Below are 20,018 nucleotides of genomic sequence, written 5' to 3'. Positions count from 1 at the left end.
ACAGTCCAGGGAGCTACTAAAAAGCTGAGGTTACGGAGCTGTCTCTTTTTGTTAAGCACAAGAACCATTAATCCAGGACAGTGTTTTTTCATGTAAGCTCTGTGTGATGGAAATAGCCCAGCTGTAATTCTAGCTGCTGCCTGATCTGTACGAGGCAGAGGATGAACTTTAGGACCGTGGCATTTGCTGCAGGCTGGTGCCCAGCTCCAGTGGTGATGGGATCTGCTCTCTCCACAGGGTTTTTGGAAATGTGCTTCAAACAATCCTCTACTCCACTGATTGCAGTTATCTGGGTTGTTAAAATAATGCAAATCATTAGAAAGGATTGAGCCAAGTGGGGAGGAAGGCTCTGATGTTGTGGTAGGGAGCTGTGGAGGTATTGGGAGCACTGGTAGGGTAATTGCATTGCTATGGTAAATTTAAATCAACTGTAAGCCTTCAAAATGTAATACGTTTTTTGCCATATACCAATTGCTATTGATCATCATGTAAGCAGCTGGATTTATCTGTACCTTTCAAATGAAAGAAAATGCAGCGGGATCTGTTCTTGTAGGCTTTCCAGAGTAAGTTACTGTTTTCCTTTTACCCTTTGCTCCTCATGTCATTTGGAAGCCCTTATTTTGGTGAATGGAGATGCATGTACACGGGGTTGCTATGGTGGGCTGCACAGAAGACTGCCAGACCTGCACTGCATTTGGCAGCAGTGGGGTTCAATGCCAGGCACCCCCTCCTTGGCCTCTTCTGTGCTTTGTCCTCCCAGGGTCGTCCTGTCCTGGCAATGTGCTTCACCCTTCGGGCCATTTGGTGGGTAGGAGCTAATGCCTGCTTAAGTCTTGGCAGGGCTGTGGGCAATTTTCTGTCTTGTCCCAGTAATGCTTTCAAACTCCTTTGGCTATTAATTTTGTATGTTAATTTTATATTCAATATCCTTAGTAAGAGTTGTCCTAAAAAATGAGGACTCAGCCATGTAATGTGTGAGGCGCAGCTCCCTTGAGTTCTGAAGATCAGTGCTGTGAAACTCCACTTGTCAGATGGTGAAGGGTAAAAACATGCAGGGGATGAGCTGGGAATGTGAGCAAACGGCAGCAGCGGGCGGTGTGCAGTCCCTGCAGTCTCACGGGGTTACACTGCCTGCTGATCTTACTTTGGCAGTCCTGTAGCCATTTTAAAACAGGCTTCCCAGAGGCCTCTACCTTCTGCAAACCCAGATCTAGCACTCAGGAGTTGAAAACCTCACACAGGTACTCAGGGCTCTCTTTTATACAGCCAAATGCAGATCGTATTTATTTATTGGCCAGTGAGCAGTTCCAGTAGGGTTGTTCTTTGAATAATGGCTCATTCCATTTTTTTTCCTTCTCTCTCTCACCCAGGTTCTCCCCTCTGCCTGCATGTGCTTTGGAACTGCTTCCCTCAGTGCAGGAGTTAAAGTGCCCTCCCACAGCCATGGCCGACGAGGACCTTATCTTCCGTATGGAAGGGATTGATAATGCTAGATTGACTGAAGTGACCTCTGGAAATTACCTGGATGCAGACAGTGATGATGAAGACAACTATTACATCTGCCCAATAACTGATGATCCAGTTTCTAACAAATCTGCCAGTAGTAAAGTTGACAGTTATTATAGCAACTTAGCCAAAACCGAGCAGTACAGTTCTAGCTCTTCTCCTAGAAACTCCTTTAACTACAAGGTAAGTACTGGCTGCAGCCTTCAGTGAGGTTTGGATTTTGCATAGGTGGCATGAGAGGGAAATGTTCTGTAACTGCTTTGTTTCTTTAAACTAATGCTTTCCAGTAAAACATGCAAGTCTCTTGTCTCCAGACCTGCAGTTAATTCTATGAAACAGGTGGTCTGCCACTGAACTGCAGACTGTCCCTCTTAGGACAGGAGGGGAATCCCCAGGAGACAAAGCCTCAAAACCAGAAGTGACAGGCACTGCATGGTTGGGTACCTGTAGCACGCACTGCTCATGCTCAACTGGAACGGCCCTCAGATTTTCTCTAGACTAAGGTTTAGAGTTTTATTCATGCACCCTTTATTAAAATGTTAACATTGTTTATTTAATAGATACTCTGAAATCTCAATTATGCCTAATGCATGCTTTGTTTCTGCAGAGATACCAGAGGTTTTATGTAAGTCAGCTGACAGATAATCCATCAAAAGTGAAACCATTTTGTCTATAGTAAGGTTTTTGAGAAAGCTAGTTAGGAGAAGCATTAGAATGTACATCTTCTAAAGAATGTGAGGAGTAAAACATTTAGTATAGACAATGGAACAGATCTTAATGTGTGCTGGGCTAGACAAGTTAAGACCTGTGGGGAGATTGGTCTGTAATTAGTTTTGTAGTAAAAACCTGCCCCTGGGTTTGCATATGTGTGGGAGTTCTGAGTCATGTGGCCAGAGATAAAACTGATAAGGATTTAAACTGCATTAATTTCCTCTTTTCTAAGCTATCGTGCTGCTTCTGCTGTAAGCTTATGTCCTGCAGTAGGGAGAGCAGAATGTGTGTGCTGTGCTTTGGGCTTTGCAAGGCCTGCTTTGGTATCTTGGCTCTAGCACAGATAAAACGTGATCAGATGTGGAGCAGGCAGCTCTCCGGACATTGCTGAAGTCACAGAAATGGTGACTTCTGACACAGAACGAAGCAGCCAGCCGGGGCTGACAGCACCTTATAACCTCCACCAGAGCTGCTGGCAGCGTGGGGCATTGCTAAGGAACTGCAGAGATGGAACAGTTACTGCCAGTGCTGTGCCTTTAGACAGCCCTCAGCAGTGATTAATTTGCTAGGTACTGAGCAAGACTCTTAACTCCTGTTTGAAAAAATTGCCAACTTGAACAGGTTTGTTGACAGATGTTCTAAGAATTAACTTAAATGAGGGACTCAGTCTAAGAGCGGCTTTTAAGTGGAAAAAACTTCTTTTTAATTAACAGAGAGGAGGCTATTTGTCAATCAATTGACTTATCACCTGTGTTTTCCTACTTTCATGTCTCTATGCGTCCTATAGAGTGACACACAGCATCGCTCTAAGCACGGCTCTGTGGTTGACCGTAGTCGGGTAGGTTAAAACAATGTGAACACCGTATCTAATAGATGCATAACTTTTTTTGTCCTTTTTTCCCCTTCTGTGACTGTTTTTGTTCATGATTTATTTTTTGCTGAAAGAACTGCTTGCCTCAGCCCATATGTGATCAAGATAGCTGTTCAGTGAAACAGTACTCACCTGTTGTTCTCTGCCCTGAATTAGCACTTCCTTTAAAGCATGCCTCTGCAGTTGTTTCTTCACCGTATTTCCTACTGTGGGCAACAACAGAATAGTAGCAAGATGTCTGCTTGGTCTGTATGGCAGCCATATGCTGGAGGAAAACAGCACTCAGTAGATTTACACAACATCCAACTTGCTGTTCATTTGAAGATTAGAACAGAGCTGTATGCAGAGCACCTTGCAAGATCAAGCACAAAACTCATTTGTTTAAATCATTTCTATGTATCGTGGACACATCAACTTTTAGAGAGGCACCCTACTTGAAAATGGTTTGAGGTAGGTAAGGGACCACCTAATTCTTGTGTCTGTCCCTGCTTATGCCTTGCATACACAGTTAGGTGTGCCCAGACCTGTATGAAATGTGCATCATCACATGATCTGAGGCAACAGCATTTTTGCTAAAAAACATGCAGAAAGACTTTTTTCTCATTGAGTCTTTTAACCTTACTTTATTTACTATAGTTCTGTGTTCATTTCATGGTTTTCTTGGTGGAAAAGGACATATTTGAATTTTTAGAGTGTGCTGATTTACTGCCTAAATAAACACGGCCATACTTCTTGATATCATTGCTGAAATAATTTTATACAGTATTTTTTAAAGTTTTGGCTGAGATTTAAATATGAAGTGGAAAAATAAAATTGTAAAAATTGTAATTGTTTCTGCATGTTTGAAATTGGGTCTCAGAGGCAGTATCAAAGTCTTTGAGGCTGGTATTTCCTCACTTACAGAGGTGCTGTTTGACCAAGGGAGCAGAGCATCCCTTTCTCCTGCTCACCTAGCAGAAGGCATTACAGGATCGTGGCTCCAGTTCTTTAGGAGCATTACAATATAAAAAGAGTAATAAAAGTGTTGAGAGAAATTAATTTGATAGAGCTGGCAGAGCAAGATGTTAAATTCCAGCAAACTCCTTTCAGCTTTTGCAGGTGACTTGGTGGGGATTGAAGTAGTCACTAGTCTGGAATTGTTACGATAATCTATTTTTTACAACATGCCAATTTCTAGTTTCTTACACTGAGCACAGTTTGCAGGCTCTGGTGATTATCACACTGTTTTTCCTCCTTCATATTGCTCTATTGCTAATGCTCTTTTTATGCTTATACCGCCAGCAAGTGCTTTTAGTTACAGAAAGATAGAAAAGCAGAAGGGAATTCATATCATTTAGGTGTGGCATTGTTATTTATATTCTATATGAGGGATGTTTGCCAGTTACAATTTTTGCTAGTTCTATTTGGTGTATACTATACCAGATTACCTGTTCTCAGTAACTTTCTGATGGTAGGAATTGAAGTGAAACCTGATGCAGTGTATTTCTGACCTACTTCATAATAGTTGAAACTATAAAATATCAGGGTGATCTTCTGTACCAAATACAGAAAAAAAGGGAAATAAAATGATGGAGGAAGTCTGCCATATCTTGCTCCCGCTGTCAGCAGTGCTTTGGGGAGCTGTGCAGCTGCACCTCCTTGTAACACTGAGATTCCTGCGCTCTCTAGAAAATGCCCTTCTCATGGGCTGCTGCTGACTGTAAATAATGTACTGGTTTGCAACTCCTTCAGGAAACCTGGAAACATGCTATTGAGAAAGCTAAGCACATGCCTGATCCTTGGGCAGAATTTCATCTTGAGGACATCGAGACAGAACACGGCACTCGCTACAGGTCTGAGGGTTTTTTGCTCTTAATGCTGAAATGAACCAGAATCTGATGCCTTAAACAAGGGCTGTGTTGGTGTGGTATAGAGTGCGTGTAATTACATGGCTGAAGACCTTTCAGTAGTGTCCAAAATGAGTGTGTCTTAACTGAATCTCCCAGCAGTACATAAATACTGCATGCAGTCAGACAATTAAACCTTTCAGCAAACGACTATCTTGTTCTTTTCCCTCTACCACCTAAGCAGTTTCACCGTACAGATAGGAAACAAGTATTTTCTGATCGTCTTATTAATTCTGTAAACTTAATCTAATAAGGAAATAAATTCCAGTAAAGAAGGAGAGTTTTTTCATAGTATTTTATATCTATATTGCAAGTTACTTAAATAACTTAGGAAAAAAACTACATTCTGTGCCTTTCCCAAAGTAACAGTTTCAGTGTTGCTTATCTGTGCAGTATTGCTGTGTGTGGCTGGAATTCACATCCTTACAAAGCCCAGAATAGCTCAGCGTGGTGTACGTGCTGAAACCCAGTCTGGCCTTGTGAGCTATTCTCAGTGCTTTAGCACAGCCTTTGCCAAAACATTTACCCCACTGACACAGGTTTCTAGGAGGAATGGGTAGGAGGTAGAGGCCAGCTAATCACCCCTGAGCATCAGTGTTTGGGGAGGCCTCCCTTCCCATCACATGATGTTGTCACTCCGCACTGTCTTTCTCCACGGACTGCATCTGGTCCTGATCTGCCACACTATTTCAGTCCTGAAACAGTTTGCACGCAGGTTTAGGGCTGCTTAAATATCCCATGGAAAAGAGATGACTCGAGTATTTCTGTTTCTAACTCTCTTTTGCCTGCTGCAAACAGGGGCGGTACAGAATATGTAATGGGAACTGAAGTGTATACGTGCATGAAATACTTGGTGCAGGGCTGGGGAGTCAGGCTGGAAATAATCTTGTGTTGATGACTCAGCTCCTTTGGTTTTCAGTTTGGTTTTACTGTACTGGGAGTTAAGGGGGTGAGGAGAAACTGGAGTCATGGTTCATATTGCCATGGGGTTGTGCAGAGACTTGCTTCTCTCGTGATGCAGTGTTACGCCCCTCTGCTTGTCACAGCCATAGCCTGTAGAGTTGGTAGAGCTCTTTGTGCCCCCAGTGAGCTGCCTAGGCATCACAGAGGAGATTTACTACCAAAGCAGATGAGGCCTATTTTGTATTGTTGCAAAACTCGAGCTTTGGTAGCAGAGTCTGTTTATCATCCATAGGATTCAGTGTCCATTTGAAGAGGGATAAATTTCTTCTTTCTCACTTGAAGGACTAACCATGGAAGGCGGGCAGGAGCATGGTAGGAGGACTGGAAGTTATATTGGATGGCAGCAGGCCTTTCAAGCAATTAATTAGAGATGAGGTGGTGAAAATGGGAAGATTTTGGTTTGTTCTGCATTACTTTTAAGAAGCACAACTTCTGGTTTTGCAGGTACAATGCAGTTACTGGGGACTGGGTTGAAGATGAAGTTCTCATCAAGATGGCTTCACAAGTAAGATCACACTGCCCTTCATGTTTATTGTGTCTGCACTCAAATTTATTGTGTCCTTCTTAGTACTGACTAATGGCAGCAGGATTTTTTTTTTTTCACATAAAAGCTTTGATGCTTCTTTTCTCCTTTCTTTTCTATTCTGGCTCATGCATTATGTTTTGGTATCCCAGCACACTTTTCTTCCCAGAACAGTAGAACGTGGAATCAGACCTTCCCCATCAGCACTGTAAGAGGCATTTGTTTCTTTCCCAGAGATCTCTCCCATTTCAGCCCTCCCATTTCCTGCTGGCCTCATCTCTGCCTGGCAGTAGGCCTACTTATGTTCAGTATGTGAGGGTAGAAGCTGCTGTCACTTGGCAGCTAAATCATATGATTAGTGATGAGTTGGAATCACCTTGCTCTGTGTTTCTTTTCCCCAAATTACTGCCTCAAGTGGATGATGGGTTTTCAGTTTTCCTTGTGGGTATGGGTATGCTATAGAGCCTATCTGAGAACTACTTTTTCCAGGGTATAAGGGGGAGGAGGGCATTGTTGTGTCTCTTACTGGTTAGAAATGAACTTTGTGAAAATGACAGTGACGGGTTTGTTTTTTCCTTTTCCCCAGCCCTTTGGCCGTGGAGCAATGCGAGAATGTTTCAGAACGTAAGTGTTTGCTAGCTTTATCTTTACTGCAGTATTTTCTTCTGTGGTGACTGGAGTTTTTCACAGATGGGGCATCTAAGCGAAGTGCAGCTCCCCACTTTGCTTTTCTAAAAGGTGTAGCTGAGGGGTTTACTCCTATTTATGCAACTTCAGCCACAGCACACAGAGTGGGATTCACAAAGCGGATCATTCTCTTAAGTAAGTGTGATGCATGTATCCACTGAGCTTGCTTTGGAAAGCCAACCCACAGCCTTTACTGTAACCACAGTGGCATGGATAACATGCAGTTGTGCCTGGCTCCAGCAAGTTATACTGTCAGTTAGCAGTTCATAAATTCATGCTATTTCCACCATCTCTTGGAGGCAAAATATTCATAAAAATACAGAAGCAGCAGCTTTGTTTCATTTTTATTGGGTTCTAAGTATGCCATATTATCTCTAAATTTGGTGTGCAGTCTGAAGGCCATCTCCAGGCCCATATTTGGGCACAGAAAAAAGGAGAAGAATAGCTGAGTTCATGTGATCTCAATTCAAAGGGCCTTCTTTAGTAAAGAAGGCTGTCCTCCCAGAGTTTCCTTTGGATCACGGGTACCAGACATCTTGTTCTGAGTAAGACAGAGCTTGAACATTAGCAGTTGTTCATTCCAGAACAGAGAAGTGTGAGGAAAGGCAAAAGGAACTATTTTGTTGCCTTCTGAATATTAGGAAATATGTCTATGGGCATCAGCACCTACCTGTAAATGAGTCTGTCCTAGAAAAGTACCCTGTTCTTTCAGGTTCTGGATATGACTTTCCTGGAGAATGTACATGTGCACTTTTAGGTTCTTCTCTCCACTTTCCAGCTGCAGGATCTAAAGAGACTGTATTTCATGTCTGGTTTCATTTCTGGGAAGAAAAACTTCTGAATATCAAAAACATGCTGTTTTGAACTTCAGGAAAAAGGGGCAGAGTAACTCCTCAGTCATTCAGTTCTTCGTTGTTTTGGAATGGATTCATGCTGGTGGCTCCATGCTTGCAGAGCCACGTAGATAAGCAGTAGAGAAGCCTAGGAAGTAACAAATCTTGATCTGCTGACTCTGCTTTTAGTTTTTGTTTCTGAATGACCAAGTTTCACATTAGGGAATATCTTGAGTAGAGACAGGAACAGATTTATCTTTGCAGCTTAACCTATTGCACAAAGAAAATGTAATTTATGTGTCATCTTCCTAGTCCTAAATCGTCTATAAATCTCAGTGGTGCACTGATAATTCCCATCTGGAGTTCTGTAGATTTATGCAGGTCTTTCATCATTACAGTGATGGCATTAGCTGTGCTTAGTTCAATAAACTTCAGGGAGTGTTGGCTTTAGAAGAGCACATAAAATGTTTTATACAGCAAAGTTTGTTTCTTAAGAGATCTGGACAGGTTTCAAATTCTGTCTGTAATTCTTAGCTCACTTGCTCCTTCCTTCTAAGGCCTGTGTCACAGTGGCTGTGTAACCTTATAAAAGGGTTAAAACCTATAGGAGGTCTTTTTCTTCACTCTTGAGGGACCTGTGGGTTAGAGATTTGCACTTCAGCAGAAGCTGGAGTCAGGGCAAAAAGGGTAATCTACAGTTCTCCTTCTTGGAGAAGAGGATACTGAGCAGTTATCACCCTTGTGTGCTGAGAAAGCAGCACTTTGCTCTTCTCTTAGGAGAGGTTTGTCTTCTCTCATTTCTTGTTTGAAATGCCACTCCTTGTTCATTCCTACATGAAATAATTGTTGGCTGTAAAACTCCTTCATACTGTGTTTTGTGATATTTTTTTTTTGAGGGGCGGAGGGAATGGCGGGAGAAAAGTCAGGAAGTGGTAAGTTCAGAGAAGTAGCAGCAGGCACATGAAACACGTGCTTAGAAGACTCCCAGCCATTCATATGGAATGCTAGTTTTTCCTTTTCTCCTCACCTGTGCTTTGCTTTTCAGATAATCTATCTGGTACACGATGTAAGATTTACTCCAGACTGAGAGTCATCCTGATCTCGTGGCCTGACTTTGTCAGTGGAGACAAAGAAATGGGGAAGATTGAATTAAAATGACTTCTTTTAAAATTCAAACATGATTTATTTTTCAGGAAAAAGTTGTCCAACTTCTTACACACTCAGAACTGGAAAGCTGCCTATAACTACGTTGCCAAGCGGTACATAGAGAGCGTAGGCAGGGAGGTGTATTTTGAGGATGTCCGACTTCAGATGGAAGCAAAGCTCTGGGGAGAAGAGTACAACCGGCACAAACCACCCAAGCAGGTACATCCAGAGGTCTTGCTATGCAATAATTCAGTCCTGCTCTTCTGTTAGATAGTTTGCAAATGTATTTAGGGGGGATTAGTTGTTCATGTTCTATTATGTTTAATTGCTGAATGGTCTTTTGCTGTCTTTCATCATTATGGTAGTTGTGTTTTAATGAAATAATTGCCAAAATTGCCTTCTGCTGTCCAAAATTAGGCACTTTGTCAATGTCAGACTTTTCTCAGGTGTTGACTGAACACCAAAATCAAATGATGTTTGCTTTGCTCTTTTTGGTGTTTACCCAGCTGCTTTTCAGATAACCAGATGTCACAGTATTTATTTCCAGCAGCAGTTTCAGCAGGCACTTAACTATTAGTGCTCCAGTGAAGTAGTTGCTTAAGTCTTGTGCACTTAGTTGGATACCTCTCTAGCATTGATATCAAGAAGTGAGAACCTGGAGCTGTTCAGATACAACCCTTCCAGGACCCAGGGACTGGTGAAATAATTTAGATGCTGTGACTCCTTCTCCTTTAGGTGTCTCAATACAATATGTAAAGAGCAAAGCATTAAGTTGTGTGCAGCTCCCAGGTAGATGGAGCATCAGACCAGGCTCAGGGTATTGAGAGAAGCTTTTGTTCTCTTTGCAAGGAATGTGCACAATCACATAAGATTCAAAGCTGGTCTTTTATTCCTGCACAAAAGCACCTCCAGCACCAATCTGCTTTTTGAAAGACAAGAATTATGATGCAAGAATGAAGGGCTGCACTGTCCTGCATTCCCAGGCAGTAGCTGCTGTTTGTTGGCCATCTGTGGTACACATCAATGTGCGTAAACTGCTTTAATCTGCTGCTGCTGTAGCTTTAATCTGCTACTGTGGCTTCAACTGAGAGGAAGAAAGGATTGGAAAGGCACTGCCCTTGCTCTGTGGGACCTTGAGTCCTGCTTTTGGTTCTACCACAGGCTGCTTGTGATGTGAGATTGGACAGGACTCCTGGGTCAAAATGTGTGCCTCGTTGTGAGGGCTTTCACAGTTTGATAGCTAAAAACTAGTGAGCACTTCTGACTACGTGGACTATGTGTGTTGCATTCCAGAAAAGGGTTGGTTAATAACTGTCTGTCTGGCAGTACCGAAAGGAGGTAAAGGTTGAAGGACACAGGGAAGAATCTAGTCAAGTTCTAAATGCCATGGGAGAAAGGTGTAATCACAGTGAGAGTTATGCTGGGTTCTAGGAATGCTGGGCTAGGAATGTGTCTGGTGCAGAGAGATGAGGTGGGCCAGATACAGAAATATCTGTATGGCAGAAAGTCTTCAGTTCTTCTTTGAAGAAGCACATCTACAAGTTGTGCAGTGGTTACTGTGTATTTTGGTATCTGGGCACAGACTCTTTGCAGCACATTCTTAAAGTCTCCAAAGAAATAAAATAGCCAACATTTGCTAAGAATTTTTCAGTAGGATTTTTCTTACAGAAACAAACTGTTTTGAAGTGACTGCTTTTAATTTATGAAATTCCCTCAATAGCCAAAGCAGCAAATGGCTTATCCTCCATCCCTCTGTTAAACAGACACATCTTGGCAATTATTTGGCAAAGTGCTCCCAGCTGGAGCATTCGCACGCACGTTGATCCGAAGACAGTATTCTGATGGTCACTGTTTATTTTCCTTCCCTTCCTAGGTGGACATAGTACAGACCTGTATTATCGAAATGAAGAACAGACCCGGAAAGCCTCTCTTTCACGTGGAACATTACATTGAGGGCAAATACATCAAATACAACTCAAATTCTGGATTTGTGCGAGATGACAACATTCGTCTCACTCCGCAAGTGAGGCTTTGTGTAACACTTTCCATAGAGCCTGCTGGGAGCAGTTTGTTGGCTGTGTCCAGAAGTGTTACTGCCAAGAAAGGAAACTGCAGGCGTTACAGTACAATGCCAGATGAATTTCTCTTTTTGCAGTATCTCCTCCCCTTACCAGGGGCCTGCTTTTTCAGTGCTGAGCAGTTCTTTTTTGCTTTTCACTGTCTGGTGATTTTTAGTGGAGTTGAACATGTTTAATGCTCTTTGGGAGCCATAAACCTTTTGCCTCTAAGGATTTTGATGCCTGTAATTTTAATTAATTACTGAGTTAAGGCAGTAAAACAATTCCTGAGTTAAGGCAGGCTTTAATTTGTAGTAAGTAGTAACTGAGTAGTCTGCTATTACCTCAGAGTAATACACAAAAGGAGGTGGCAGATATCTAATTCAACCAAATAAACATCATCTGCATTTGTGCTTAAGAACTTTTTTATCAGCTGCAGTGTCTGAGTAGGTGAATCTGAGATTGCTTGTAAAAACACAGCTATGGATTACAAGCGATTGGAATTCTTGTAATTCACAGAGCTTTTAAAATACTTTACAAAGAATGCAAAGTGATTAGCATATCAAATGAGTGTTTATGGAGAGTTGAGAGTTATGTTAGTTTCATTTTCCCCTGTTTTTAAGGTATTTATGCGATGCTCAGTGTAAGCAGGACATTTATGTTAGTGCTGAATTTTCACAGTTTGGGAACAAAGTGTTCTGTGAGATTTGCTGCAATGAAAGTGTTTGTTTATCACCACCAGTCACCTCCCCCAGGCCTGGCAGTACTTTTTTGGAGGCCTTCCCAGCAGATCCTAATGGCTCAGCTTTCTGCCAAAGGGCTTTTTATACCTCACTCTTGGAACACAGCATTTAAAGCATACAAATGTACATTTTACTGTCTGATACATGAATATAGAGCCAGATCAGCTATTCTGGAGGGCCTCCCAGTGGGCACAGTAGTGGAAGAATTCCAGGGGATGCTCATGTTTTCCTTTTGCATAATGTGGTGGGGCTTTTCCTGGTGGCAGAAGCAGTGTCCAAGGCACTGCCAGAGTGTTTATGCAGAGGTGATTCTGCACAGGCTCTGCTGGCTGCTGGTTATTCCCTCTGCCTAGCAGCTCTGAGGGTCAAGACTGTATGGGAAACAGAATTTCCTGTACTGGAAAGAGGAATAAAGCACGTTCTCTTGCTGCTCTTCTACCTGTTACCTGTTCTACCTGCCTCTCCTACCCCTGTTAGCCCGTCTTAGAGTTGGGCCAGGTTGGAGAAGCAGTGTCACAGAGGCAGCTGATACTTCTTTGCATTCAGCAGATGTCTGAAATTTTCATCCACATTTGCACCCTGGGAAGCAATTACTTCTTCCCCATCAAATAATGTTTAGTTAGCCACTGCATAGGATATTGGGTATTTTGATGCAGCCTGAGTAGCAGTAATTAGTAAAACAATTTATGAGGAACTGCTAGTGTTTCTGTTATGCCCTCCAGGTTAAGATCAGAGGCAAAATCCCGCTTGATTGACTTGCATGGTTTCACACGAGCCAGTCAGCCAGAATTTATGCCCAAGTGTAATCAGTGTGACGCCAGGCTTATGCAGGGACAAAACTCTGTAAGATCCTCTTAGTCTCTTACTGCTTTCATCATGACGCTCCTACCTGTTCTGGTCTGTTTCACTAGTACAGTATCTGTAATTTCTGAGCAGTCACAGGAAGTGTTGCTGGTTTTGGTAGTTCAGGGCTGAGTTTTCTCAGACATCTGTGTTCTTTGCAGGCCTTCAGTCACTTCACATTTGAGCGCTCAGGACATCAACTCATTATTGTCGATATCCAGGGAGTCGGAGATCTTTACACAGACCCTCAAATCCATACAGAGAGTGGTACAGATTTTGGAGATGGCAACCTAGGTAAAAGCAATATCTTGTTTCTTGAGCTACTGGCTGCGTATTTTTTTCTTCCTGCTGTCTGCTGAATAGCAGCTACATGGCTGAGCAGGCAGGCACTTCTCTGAGGGCCTTGGAAACAGCTGGGGAACCTCTGTTGCTAGTAGATTTTATCACAGGCAGATTTAAAACAGGAGCTGATTGTGGCTTATGTCTGCTGGCCCACACCTAGGCCAAACGAGTAATGAAATGAAGTAGTTTCCTACAACGTGAAAGCAGTAATTATGGCCTTTAATTTCCTTGCCACGTTGCAGAAGTGGGCACTGATGAATGTAGACAGGTAAGTCTTGCATGTTGTTAAAGCTCCATACATGAAGTTGTTCATGGAACACAGCAAGTCTTGGAAGCAGGATCAAGTTTAGGTGTTCTCTCCAATTGTCTTTATTTATGATATTCCATGCATACATAGTTGTTAAAGATTTTGCAGACTACTTTCACGTGTTTGTTTGTTTCCTTTCTGTCTTCTTTTGGCTTCTTAGAAAGCGCTTTAGAACTTCTAGCTTTTAATAAGTAATCCATCATGTACACTTCAAGCAAACCCTTCATAGTTTTTTTCAATGCCACAGGTGTTCGAGGTATGGCCTTATTCTTTCATTCCCATTCCTGTAACAAGATTTGCAAAAGCATGGGCCTTGCACCGTTTGACCTTTCATCCAAAGAAAAAGATGCCTTGGATCATAGTAACAAATTGCTTGTAAGTGCTGATGGAAATAAATGAAAAGTGTAGCTAAGCAGTATAGCTGATTTATTCTAATTTTAAAAGCACTGTTAATAAAACTCAAATACATAATTTATGTGGCAGATAAAACCATGTTAATTACTAATGTTGCATTTTAAAATACAACAGTTTAAAATGTACTTATCTGTCCTTGGCTCTGAATTCATTCAGTAACTTTAATTAGAGCATCACAAAGCAAACATATTTAGGACCAAATCTGAATGCTTAGAATGCTGAAATTGTTAGTAGTGTGGTTTTTTTTTTTAGGTCACACAACTAATTTGGAAACTAAAAAAGAATAGAACTGCTCACCTTCAACTGATCTCAACTTCAGTTGATGTTTGCAAGACTGGAACTTGGGGATATGTTTTGAATGGAATTCATTCCTAACCAGAATTTCCTCTGGCTGTAATGATGCCAGCACTTGATATTTTTTGAGGTCTAGAACTGTGCAAAGGGGTCGTTATGTACACATGCTTACTTTCCCCCTACTTCTGTGGAGGGCCCCTGTGGAGGAGCAGTCATGTTGACTTACGTGTCATATTCAGAACACAGTGAAGCATTACTCATGGGATTTTCTTGTTAATTTGCAAGGAATCAGCTCAGACAATTCTGCGTGGCACAGAGGAGAAATGTGGCAGCAGCAGGGTGAGAACCATCTCTGGTAGTCGGCCTCCCCTGCTCTCTCGCCTGTCTGAGAACTCTGGAGATGAAAGCATGAGTGATGTGGCATTTGACTCTCTGCCCTGCTCTCCTTCTTCTGCAACCCCCCACAGCCAAAAGATGGACATGCTTCGTGAGTGCTCTTCACACATAGCTTCCTTGAGGGTTCTTAAATGTTGTGTCATTTGGTTGGTTTTAAATACGCAGTATGTTGTATTTAGTCAAAGTACTTCTGTGTGGACAATTAATGTTTTCATTTCTTAAGGGTGCTTTTATGAAAAAAAACTGATTGAAGTAAGATAACATCTAGAATTTTCTCCTTGGGCATGTTATCTTTAGATAAGATGCACTTTTTTTTGTCCTAGATTGGCCCGTGTTCAATGAAGTAGATAATTTGGTTCACAAAGACTGTGATCAGCTTGATAACCAAAGGGTGAGTTCTTTTCAATGGAAAATGAGATTGATGTTCCTTAATGAATATCTGTTCAAAGAACTATCAGAAGGCTTTGCTCAGTAAGAGCACATGAAGGCTCTCAGCCTGCTCTCAGTGCTGCAGGTCACATTACCTGTGTGAATTTGTTATTTCTTATACAGGAAGAATATTTTATTTTGAAATAGCATTATTTTCTTCTTCAGAAATTTATTTACATCTGGTATATTTTAACAGAGAATTAAAATATGTATCTGTTCCCCTGCCTGCATGTTGCGCGTGCCTTAGGCGCTTTTGCCAGCAGCTGTGGTATGACATCTAAACAGAATCCCCATTGATGAGGTCTCTGCAAATATCCATACTGAGGGATGTTAGTCTCCTCAGTTGAGATTCTCTGCAGTAAGTTTGTGAAAGGAATTTTCCTACACCAGAGCCACCATGCCAGGGCTGTCCATTAATTATTTTATCTTTCAACTGCCTAAGACTCAAAACTACATTAAATGAATTCATGGCTTGATCAAATACGCATCCTTGATTTTTATTTATTAATTTATCATGTATCTTGGAGGAAACGTGGACTCGAGCTGTACCTTCTGAGTCTGTAAGTCTTGTTCTGTCTGTCAGAGGTCGCACAACATACCTCATTAAACTAAGCGGAAGTTTTCCTCTGAGGAAGTGTCAAGCTGAGGTCCTTACAAAGCATAATGCTAATTCATGCTTTCTTTTCATCTTTTGTAGGATTTTGAAAATGGTGGAGACAGTGGATATCCCAGTGAGAAGAGAAGCGAGCTAGAAGACCTGGATCATAGAGAGAAGGTAAGAACCTGACTGTTGGCTTAGCAGAATTAAGCCTTTTGTTCATACTTTAAGTGATTGTATACAAGAATCTCATTTTCATCCTGATGTAGACTTTGTGAACAGAGGGAACAGTTGGAAAGAAACTTCCTCACGCTGCGAAATTACTTACTCATCTTGGAAATATTCACAACACCTTTACACTATTTGTAATGAGGAGTTTAATTGCAAGCATCACATTTGGTTGCATATTGTTGGTTTATGGATTGCTGGTTTGGGTTTTGTTTTTTTTTTTTTTTTTTTCAAGTGTAGTGTGTTGCACTTGAGAAACATTCCTTAATAGCAAGTCATATTGAATCTGTGAGTCCGACTGCTTTCAGACTTTACATTCTCTACTTTCTATTACTTGTTATGGCTTGAGGTATCACAGTATTTAATATTGTTCTCAGTTAATGATATGCAACAGTAGAATTCCTGTGGGATAGGTGGCTACTGCCTTAAAATAAAAACTTACAAAGAAATGCTTTTTGACCTGAACATCTTAACTAGATACTTAATTTGCAGATAAGAAAGAGAAATATTGCTTTAAAGGGTAGCACTCTTTCTGTCACCTTGGAAATCTCAGGGTAGTTCTCATAGAATATCTAGTTTACAGGATTAAAGCTTGGTGGTTCTATATTCCTTACCATCTCAGCATATTCCTTTTTATCTTACATTGCAGTATCACTGAGTGAAGAGAAGTCACTGGAAACTATTTTAATTGTTGTCCCTGTTTTCCTGGATAGGAGTAATATAAGGGAGTAACTTGCAGACATTGGTTGCTTTAAATTAAATGTTGCAAATCTTTTCATTAACATAGGGCCATTCAAACAACAACCGAAGACATGAATCTGATGAAGACAGTTTGGGAAGCTCTGCAAGGGTAAACAAAGCAGAAATGTTCACAGACACTGAGTTTACCACTCTGCTTATCCTTTGTTCCACTCATTTACCATTTAGCTTTACACCACTGAATCAGATACCAAGTTTTCCTTCCTTTTCAGCTACAGAATTTCTGCTAATAATAACTTACCCCTCTGTGTTCTTCCTTTTTGTTTTTGTCTTTATTTTTCACTTGCAGAAATACCATCATAAATAAATTGTCACCTCTTTAACTGGTACCTAATGTAAATTAGTGACTTCCTGGGTTTCTAACTTAAAAAAGAATCGTAGTTCTATGGATTTTTTTCTGCCTAACTTGATATTTCATTTCTCCACTTTTATTTTCAAATTGTGTCATATACATAGCTGGGTAAGGTTTTTAAAGCCTGTGGCATTTTAAGTGCCTCTCACCACTGTACATGTAATTGAACTAGGGAAGAACAGACCTGTTTGTATGCTTTTATAAAAAACAGCCCGTTGTAACTAGTTTCTAGAACAATGTTACTGGTCAGTGATACTATCAATAGAGGCTTTGATTTCTGAATGGCAACCAAAATGAATAGTATAGAAGTTTTAAGTTGGTGTTATGTTCCATATTTCAGGTAAGTGTGGAGAAATGGAATCTCTACAATTCTTCCAGAGTCCACATCCACAGGCCATCCTGCGTTGCTCAAGAAATTCAGAGGCTCAATGCACTAGAACTTGAAAAGAAAATTGGGAAGTCAATCCTTGGGAAGGTAGGATGGATTTGGTAACTCTTCTTTCCAGATGGAAGAAGTGTATTTTTATTTATGTATGGGTGCTTCCCCGCATGAGTTAATCATGCAGGTGAAAATAAATGGCAAGTGTGTAATGCTTTCTGTCACCTAATCATATTTCATGAGGGATGTCTAAGTTCCACGCGTTCCGTCTGCCTTTGGACTTGCAGTAGTTGGGCTCCTTTGGGAAGGATTCTGCTGTTTGATTCTGCAGGAACGTACACAACTTTAAGTAGTCACCTCAGTGAGGTATTTCTTGTGCCTCAGTGAAGTATGGGCAGCGGCTTCTGAAGAATCAGGTCTATTCTTAAACCTGTGTATCTTTCCTGCATTCCTGTGCTCTAGGTTCATCTGGCCATGGTTCGTTACCATGAGGCTGGGCGTTTCTGTGAGAAGGACAAGGATTGGGATCGTGAGTCGGCCCTGTTCCACCTGGAGCACGCTGCAGACTGCGGGGAGCTGGAAGCCATTGTGGGGTTAGGACTCATGTGCTCTCAGCTGCCACATCACATTCTTTCCGAGGTCACTTTAGAGGTAAACAAGAAAAAGGAAAGAAAATTTCAAAATCCAAAATTGTGTTCACATGGAAAAATGAGAGTAGGAGGAAATGGAGACAAAGTGATGGTTAGGTGTTCTGTAGTATTTTCAGAGAAGATGAATGACTTTGTAGTGAAGGACTTGGACGAAGCACCAAAACCACTGCCTGTTGCTATTGCCAGCAAATTGTTGCGTATCTTTAGGAAGTTTTTAAAGTACTTTTATTATTCATCTACTCAGCAATTTGGAGCCTGTTTTTCAGACATATTCAACACTTGCAGCCATTGGTAACCTACAGAAAAATAGGCATGTAGTGTTAGAGAAAGGAAAGAGTGGTTGTACTTAAAAACATTCATTTTAGAGGTTTTCTTTATTTTACTAGGACACAAAGGAGAACAGAAAAAAAGGATTTGATTACTTGCTGAGAGCAGCAGAAGCTGGAGACCGGCCTTCTATGATTCTGGTAGCAAGAGCATACGATACAGGTGTCAATCTTGGTTCAGACAGGTACTATGCATGACTGAGTGATCTAACTTACAGTTAGTGCATTTGTGTATTATAATTGCTGCACATCTTCTTGTTCACATGAAGAGCTATTAAGCTATAAGACCAAAAGCATGCAACTAGTAATGAAAGCTCACTTAGGAGTTCATCAAGACACTTCAGCTTGATAACTTCTCAATGAAGTCACCCCAGCCTCACCTGATAGAGTGATCTGGTGTTACAATGCAGAGTTAGTGAGCCTGTGTGAAAACACTTGTGTTTTTGGAGACCATCAAGGCTCTGAAAGTCTAGTGCAAAATTGAATTCTGAATCTACAGTGCAAGGTTTATTTGTTTTCTAAGATAACCACCTTCTAAATGTTCTTTAACACCAGAGAACAGAATTGGAAGGAAGCTCTGTACTGGTACAACGCTGCCCTGAACATGACTGACTATGATGAGGGAGGTGAATATGATGGCACTCAGGATGAGCCCCGGTATCTGCTCCTGGCCAGGGAAGCAGAGATGCTAATGACAGGAGGGTTCCACCTGGACAAGGACCCACAGAGATCAGGTGAGTCCACTTTTTTTTCTATAAGCAGTAATTCTGCTTTTTTTTCACATACCTAAAAAATGCGTTTCATTGCATTGTTCAGCTATAAAGCATTCAGAGGGTTGGTACCCTGAAGTTGTAATGACAGTGAGTAATGTAAGGCTGTAAATACTGGGGGGAGGTGGTGGGAAAAGATTTTGCTGGTAACAGGGGTAGTGGGTGGTGCCTGCTCCAGTCTTGTGGCACACCAAGAAGCTAACGTTATCCTTCACTCCCTATGAGGCCACTGAACTGCAGGTTGCTGCTTGTATTTTAAGTCACACCCATAACTTCAGGTCCTATGCAGTGCTGTCTTAGTTATTATGTAAGCTGTATGTTAGGCATATAAATCTATACTAACTTGTTGTAGGGTCCTGTGGGCTACTCCATTTTATGGTCACTGTAAATACGTTGAAAAGCCATCAGCAGCCAGATGTGTAACTTTGAACTTAAAGAGTGAAAGCCAGATTCCCAGCTGATGTAACTCTGCTAACAGTAGTAAAATACCCAGTTGCACCCATAGATCTGGCCCTGTATTTTGAACCCAGTTTCTCTTTTTGTCCTTTAATTGCTTCATGATAAAGAGAGATGCCTTTAGCTTGTCAATGTCACTGATACTGTTTCCTGCCTCAGGTGATCTCTACACAGAAGCAGCAGAAGCAGCAATGGAAGCAATGAAGGGCAGACTGGCAAATCAGTACTACCAGAAAGCAGAAGAGGCTTGGGCAATGATGGAAGAATGACATTGCAATTAAGCAGTCCTTGTAGATAAACTTTTTTAAAAGACTTACTATGTTTGCAGCTAAAAAGATATATTTTTGTGGCGTTAGCAGTTTTTTGTACTTTAGTTTTCTAACTTCTTTTGAAATACAAATGCAGCTGGGATGTAGGTTACTATAGCATATTTCAGTCAAGTGTTTTAAAGTTGTAGAACAGACACTCTGGACCTTTTATATAGCTATATTTTTAACTGTTAGAACAGAGGAGGTTGATTTTTTTAAATTTTTTTTAATTTTTTTTTTT

At 41.3% G+C, this 20,018-nt stretch overlaps 1 protein-coding gene across 1 annotated transcript; it reads left to right on the top strand.

The window, feature by feature from the left end:
- Positions 1-1,443: 1,443 nt before the first annotated feature.
- EEF2K (eukaryotic elongation factor 2 kinase) lies at positions 1,444-19,738 on the top strand (the record flags this gene model as incomplete). The annotated part of the gene is made up of 17 exons (XM_079543003.1): positions 1,444-1,689; positions 4,820-4,920; positions 6,382-6,442; positions 7,047-7,084; positions 9,174-9,345; positions 11,000-11,149; positions 12,931-13,063; positions 13,666-13,793; positions 14,412-14,613; positions 14,846-14,913; positions 15,649-15,726; positions 16,565-16,627; positions 17,229-17,363; positions 17,730-17,918; positions 18,304-18,428; positions 18,799-18,977; positions 19,629-19,738. 17 exons carry the CDS (start codon positions 1,444-1,446, stop codon positions 19,736-19,738), a joined length of 2,178 nt encoding a protein of 725 aa, XP_079399129.1.
- Between the last annotated feature and the right edge of the window lie 280 nt (positions 19,739-20,018).

Source organism: Tetrao urogallus (assembly GCF_951394365.1).
Source record: "Tetrao urogallus genome assembly, chromosome: 15".
NCBI classification, from domain to species: Eukaryota; Metazoa; Chordata; class Aves; order Galliformes; family Phasianidae; genus Tetrao; species Tetrao urogallus.
This window is presented reverse-complemented; position numbering and strand designations above follow the sequence as displayed.